This window comes from Platichthys flesus, chromosome 2 (assembly GCF_949316205.1).
Source record: "Platichthys flesus chromosome 2, fPlaFle2.1, whole genome shotgun sequence".
NCBI lineage: Eukaryota > Metazoa > Chordata > Actinopteri > Pleuronectiformes > Pleuronectidae > Platichthys > Platichthys flesus.
The window spans coordinates 27,410,601-27,417,207 of record NC_084946.1 but is presented as its reverse complement, the minus strand read 5'-3'; the positions used below and the strand labels follow the sequence as shown (position 1 = coordinate 27,417,207).

The following is a 6,607-nucleotide window of genomic DNA, read 5'->3' as shown; positions in this document are numbered from 1 at the left end:
TATTATATATATATATTGTCCAGTATAATATAATAAGTATAATACTGATACAATACCTGAGTTGTGTAATGGGGAAAATATTTTTTTTTTCTGATATTTAGCTAAACTGGCTGCTGGATCCCAGTGCCGATGTATGAGTTGTCATCAAGACAAGAAGGCAATATATAAATAAACACCATTTACCAGATATTTGCATTAATGAAATAAATGTATTTGTTTTTAACATTAAAAAAGAAGATTAAGCTATTAAATCCAACATGTTATTATATAAATAACAGCAGATTGAAGCAGCAGAAAGTGTTGATTTGTTTCCCCTCATTTACTTCCTGACAGATTCAGGACATTTGTTAACCAGGTTGTGCGTTGAGTCATCAGCTCGAGTTCACTCTCACGTGTTAGTTTGTGTAACTTCACTCGGATCCCAGCAGTTACTTCCCCACGCAGAGGTTGTTTGGTTTTATTGTCGGTGGCCGTGTTCATCTCATCCTGGGATGAAACGCTTTGTCAGCTCCTCCTGTCAGGGCGACCAGTTCAGTGAACATCCAGCTCGGACAGTTTGTCACTACCTGACACGACTCTCACAACTTAACAAGTTTGTGTTCTCACAGGAAACCTGGTGTGTGTCATTCTTCATGAAGAGGAAAGAATGGAGCCCGGTAGATAAGGATTTTGTGGGGGATTGAAATTTCTACTACTGATTGAAACCTTATGGAAAAAGAAAATGTAGTGGAAGCTTCACATTTTACAGCTTAACCATAAAGTAATATGAACAGGAAACAATTTTTTTATGTTAATGTTAAACACTGATTATTAAGATCTCTGTTTTCATGTTGTTTTATGTCAGCAAACTGATATCTCTGTGAAAAGTTCATAGAATAGAAAATGAAGCCTTAACTTTCATGGAACAAGAGGAAGCGGTACAACAAAAACAGTGCTGTTTCTAAAAAAGATGATAAACAACAAGTTCAAAAATCAGATAAAAGACACAAAATAATATATACGAGTCTAATTAATACTTTAAAATAGAGTGTCTCTCTAGTTGGTTGATTGTAATCAGCCCTCTGTAAACCAGTGGAGCTCCAGAGACTCTTGTTCTGTTGCTTTCATCTAGCAAGGGTTTTCGGTGTTGCAGCTAAATGTTAAGATTATTAAAACTTTAAACCTTCATCTTGTTTTTTAAGAAAACAGTTTGCAAGGAACAGAATAATCAAACGAGACAGAGCAGATTGTAAATTCAAGACGACCACAAGTGAAAATCATGTTGTGAAACGGAACTCGAGAAGTCTTCAAAATAATTCATTTCAGTTTTTATCATCTTCAGTTGCGGCTTGAAAAAGTTCCAAATCATTTTCTTTCTCATGCCAGAATTTGTTTTTCTTCGGTGATTCACTCAAAGTGTTTATGCAGAAAGCATCATAAGGTTTCACCACTGTGGGTTAGGGTTAGGGCTAGGGTTAGGGTTAGGACTAGGGTTAGGGCTAGGGCTAGGGTTAGGGCTAGGGTTAGGGTTAGGGTTAGCTGTGCAGGACGAGCCTCAGGCCACATTAACACCAGGGATTCATCTGGAGGATCAGGTTGCAGCTCTGTCCAGGAAACGGTTGATCTATATGCAGATTGTGTTTCGGTGTGAATTATCCCTTCTGGGCCTGAGTCACTGTTCCATATGTTTCATCATCTGTTCCACTGCTGGTGTCGGATCAAACCATTAGAACACAGAAACAGTCACACTGGACTCTCTGCAGTTAGAGTGATATTTCAGTCTGCAGGATCTGCATGTTTGTTTTCTAGAGATAATGTTTTCTGACTGATGCAGATTAACTTACAGGACACACACACACACATGCTCTTATTGTGGAATCAGTATCAATCAGGATGGATACTGAGTAGAACTATGTTGAATTAATAATACGATTTAGATGCAGTACAAAATAAAAACCAGGAGTTCGAGGTGCTGATCTTTACTTACTGACATCCATGTTTCCTCTGTACGTATTTATTATTTATTTTACTTTAGTTCAACTCAAGGAAAAGAAAAGTCCTTCATGTTTTCTAAATGGACGTTTATCGTCCTCTTGGCACAAAGCAGCTAAATGCAAGTGTCTGTTCAGATCGTTGCTGGAACATGATTGACAGGTGGGACTGACTTGTGATTGGCTCGGGGGGGGGGGGGGGGGGGGGCGTTTATTGGAAGGACATTGATTCCACGGCTTCAGTCGCCGATCAGTTCTGCACCAGCTCCAGATGGCGTCGCCCGTATCTGGGATATTTTAACCCAATTTGAAGCGTTTTACAGTTATGTCACACGTGGGGGGTTTGCTCGTAAAGTGAAAGTACCCAGCATGCACCTTGTGCTTGAGGCCTTTTGTTTAAAAAAGCTTTTCTGTCAAACGGCCTCCTGAAGCGACTAGTGACAGACACGTGTGTACAGATGAGTACACACTGCACATTCTCACCAGTTTATATGAAAAGCACCAAAATGAGAATCTGCTGTGTGTTTGAAAAGTGTCTAACACAGCACAACCCCTCCTCATCATCTGGACTGGAGCTTTCTCTGGAGCTGGGGGGGGGGGGATTGGACGGATGTGAGAACATCTGTTCTCCGGCTGGGCTCAGTGTCTCAGAAGAAGCTTGGAGCTGAAACCCAGAGAAACGATGATCTCTGATGAGGTCTGTGATAAATGTCTGATGCTAATTTTACAGATGCACAGAAAGAAAACCTTGTTCTGCCTCAATGGATTTAACTGTGAGGTGAAGAAAGACAATATCAGCAGGACCCATGATGCATCAGTCAAAGAGGGTTGTTGCTCAAGTGCATTAAGGATGGGTCGTTATCAATCAGAGGTGCAACATGCAATAAAAGGATCATTCCCCCACTTTCATTAAAAAAGACAGCAAGGGTTGATTCTCCAGGTTGTAAGAGAAAAGGCGTCTTTACCTAGAAAATGGTTTGAAATAAGTTTCTGCACTGAACTCAGGAGTTTCCTCCAGAGTCATACACGTAGAAGACACAGACAAGGAAAGTCACATGATCTCCATGTTAATACGCAGGTCGTGTCTGAACACATCTCAAGTGCACAAGCTGCAAATCTGTGTGTTTATGTGAACTCGCCTATGGAAGCACATATTAGCTCGTTAATATCCCCTTAAGATAAACAGGAATCACTACGTCACTGGTTTAGGTTCTCGTGTGGCGCAGTGCAGTAGCTTTCCACATTCCTCAAGTTGAAATGCACCTGACCACAGGTCAGTGAGACCGACACGCTCGTGGGCTCCAAGTGCTTCTGCACTGGACGGGAAAACGACAACTGCATCGGTGGCAGAAACGTTTAGTCGAGCTCGGCTCTGCTTTGCACCGGGTGTGAGAGAAAAGGGCCTTGGTCTAATTGTTCTGGTTTGGATCCAAGTGGGACTGCTGCGTTGTCATGGGGCCAAACGGACTGAGCTGAAGGTGAAAGACACACAACTGCTGGAAACACAACAATGAAACACTCCCAGCAAAGGCAACACTGGATCTGTGAAAAAAACACCTCAAAAACAGTTTAATTTAAACCAGTTTTCATGTTATCTACGTTACCTGAACATCAACGATTCTCCTAAATTCTCCTGCCCACTAAAACCCATCCAGAGAGACAGTTGTTTCAAACCCAGACATTTAGTTTTTCCCTCAGACTGAAGCTCATTTATCATAAAACCCTGAACTGTCACGTCTCCATTAGTTTGTTCTTTTATGAGGTTGGTTTTCATTCTCTCTGTTCGTAACGACAAAATAAATAGTTGAGAAAAGTGCTGGACGAGATTCACACAGAACATGTGACCTACTGTGTAAACACTGTGTGAGATGGAATGACACTGGAATCAAAGTCAGATCAAACCTATGAACATAGTTTCTCTTCTAATGAAACAAATCAAAACTCTATTTCTGTTTCATAGTTTTTATTATTTTGGTCACAGTATTAAAATCCCATCAATAGGCTGGTGATGAATAAACACTTTGACAGACTGAATCATTTTGGCTTCATCACATCAAACTGACAAATCATCATATATGTTGGATTATTTCACATGTGAACAGACTTTATGTGATTAAACATGAATCATGTTTGTTGAATGTGAACAATGATCAGCTGTTATTGATAAATGTGTTTTTTTGTGGATCTTCATCAGTTTGCTCGACTTCATGGATCCACACAAAATCTCAATGATAGAAAACATTTTCCATGAAAGTAAAAAACAAACTGAAGATAAAGATCAGAAAATAATGTTTTTTTTTTTTAAATAAATAAAAATGAGTGAGAAGTCAAAGGAGAAATAAACAAAGCTTTAGAATTAACAAGTTTAATATTTAAATTCAGCAGATTTCTCTTGAAGAAATAAACATGATGAATAAAATCTTTATCTGTAACGGCTCTGATCCAGCGTCACAGAGACTTTCACAGGTAAGAGCTTCACTGGGTGATGATCATCATCTATTGTGTTAAAGTGTGGAAACATCTTCTGAGTGAAAGTGTGTCTAAAGGTGTGAATGTGTTTGTTAGTATCAAGATCAGAGAACGACAGTTCTCCTCTGTTCCAGTCCAGTTTCACTCTGATCCTCTGGACCTTCTGCATATAGAGAACAGATGAACCTGATGGTGATTCCGCTAAGTAGTGACCGTTATAAAACTCTGTTTCCCATAATCCAGACAGATCGTCTCCCTTTTTCTGGACAGGCTCTGCTCTTACACCCAGTGCCCAGTGTGTACTGTCTCCAACCAGAACGTCCCAGCTGTGAGTCCCTGAGTTAAAACCCTCAGATCCCAGGACTGAGGTGTATCGATCAAACCTCTCTGGATTGTCAGGAAGCTTCTGTTCCTCTCCTCGTCTCAAACTGGTCAGATCTTCAGACAGGACGAGGTCTGGATGAGCAGAGTTTGGGTCCAGAACCACAGGACTGTAGGAGACCAGGTCCTTCATCTTGTTCCAGATGTTGAAGCTCAGGTTGCCCAGATGTTTGGCCTTGTCTATCAGAGCTCCTGAGGCCAGCTGTGGATCATCCAGCAGGGGGCGCTGCTGGACTCGTTCCACTGCAGCCTTGTAGTTGAGCAGGAACGAGACGTCTTCAGCTCTCAGCTCGTCCTCTGTGGTTCTGATTGTGTCTGAAAGAACTTTTATGTCTCTGCTCAGAGACTCAATCTTCTCCTTCATCATCCAACTCTTCTGCTCCTCTTCCTCCCTCAGTGCAGCCATCCTGGCCTCCTCCTCCTCCTCCAGAAACTGATGAAGCTTTTTAAACTGATTCTTGATCTGCGTCTCTGTGCATCGGGCCTGGACCTTAATGTGTTCTGCTGTTTGTTCAAACTTTACTTTAACACGTTTAAAACACTTTAACTTCTTCTTCAAGGGCTCCAGAGTTTCCTGAAGCTGCTTCTTGTGTTGTTGTGCAGCTTCATCGATGGGTCTGAATCTGTGGCCGGTGTGTTTCTCTGAGTGCAGACTGCAGAGAGCAGGTGAAGAGCTCTGATCTCTCTCCTGTAAGAAGCTCTCACACAGGTTCTTCAACACCAGGTTACCAGGTGGTTCTGACCTTGAAGATCTTCTCTTACAAAGTGGACACTCTTTTACTTCTTTCTCTCTCCACCAGCTCTTCACACAGTCTCTACAGAAGCTGTGGCTACATGACAGAAGAACAGGATCTCTGAAGACATCTTTGCAGACGGGACAGCAGAGATCCTCTACTAATCTTGAAGCCATTGAGTCTCCAGGTGAAGCTGAAAACAGACAGTCAGTCAGTCACAGCTCCATGAACTTCACTGAGGTTCACTTCCCCTCTGAGTCGAGGTGTTTGTTAAACTCACGGTCAGTGTGTGGAGCGTCGGCAGGTTGTAGCTTCACTCTTCTCTCCTGTAGCTGGACTCACTCAGGACGTTTGGTCTGGTTTGGTTCAGTTTGGTTTGGAAGGTGAATGTGATCGTCTGGTTTTCAGCCTGCGTCTCTTCCGGGAGGAACAGATGTTTCCTGGTTTCTCTGGTGCGTCAGGACAAGATTGTAAAAAAATGATCCAAGCCTAGGATTTGATAACTGGTCAAAAGTAATTTGGCAGCAACAAGTTCACACAGAGAAGAGACTTGGTTGTAAAATTCAGCTTCGTTGCCAAATTCAGAGGTTGGTGAAAGTGAAAGTTAAACATTAACAGGAAGTGGAAGTGGGGGGGGGGGTCTGTGGCGTAACTGCAGAGCTGAAGAATCATTAAAGAGACAGAAGCAAATAGAAACAATGTAAGAAAATGAAAAGATGGTTTTATAAATTCAAATCAGATCAAGTTTGCTCATTAATACACGGGAGTTATGACAACATTGTCTCCTTTGGCGAAGGATGAACCTTTGCCGTACCTGAATGTTTACACAGTTTGAGGAAATGTCCAATTCTGAGAGAGGGAAAGAGAGAGAGAGAGAGAGAGAGAGTGAGACGTCACCTTTGCAAGACATAAAGATTCCTTTGATCGTTGAACACTGACAATGCAGGATGGGAGTTGATTGTTTACGGCTCATCATCAGAGGAGTCATGGTGCAGAATATCGTGTTTAAACGGCGTGTAATTAAACTTTGAGGCCCCACCACCGTCACACCGT

General features: G+C 41.9%; 1 protein-coding gene across 1 annotated transcript; it reads right to left on the bottom strand.

Annotated features, from left to right (window-relative positions):
- Positions 1 to 3,922: 3,922 nt before the first annotated feature.
- On the bottom strand, positions 3,923 to 6,157 carry LOC133972130 (E3 ubiquitin-protein ligase TRIM35-like). Its single transcript, XM_062409382.1, has 2 exons — positions 5,835 to 6,157; positions 3,923 to 5,747 (listed from the first exon to the last, which is right to left on the bottom strand). The coding sequence occupies exon 2, from the start codon at positions 5,728 to 5,730 to the stop codon at positions 4,393 to 4,395; it is 1,338 nt and encodes a 445-aa protein (XP_062265366.1). The 5' UTR covers positions 5,731 to 5,747; positions 5,835 to 6,157; the 3' UTR covers positions 3,923 to 4,392.
- Positions 6,158 to 6,607: the final 450 nt, after the last annotated feature.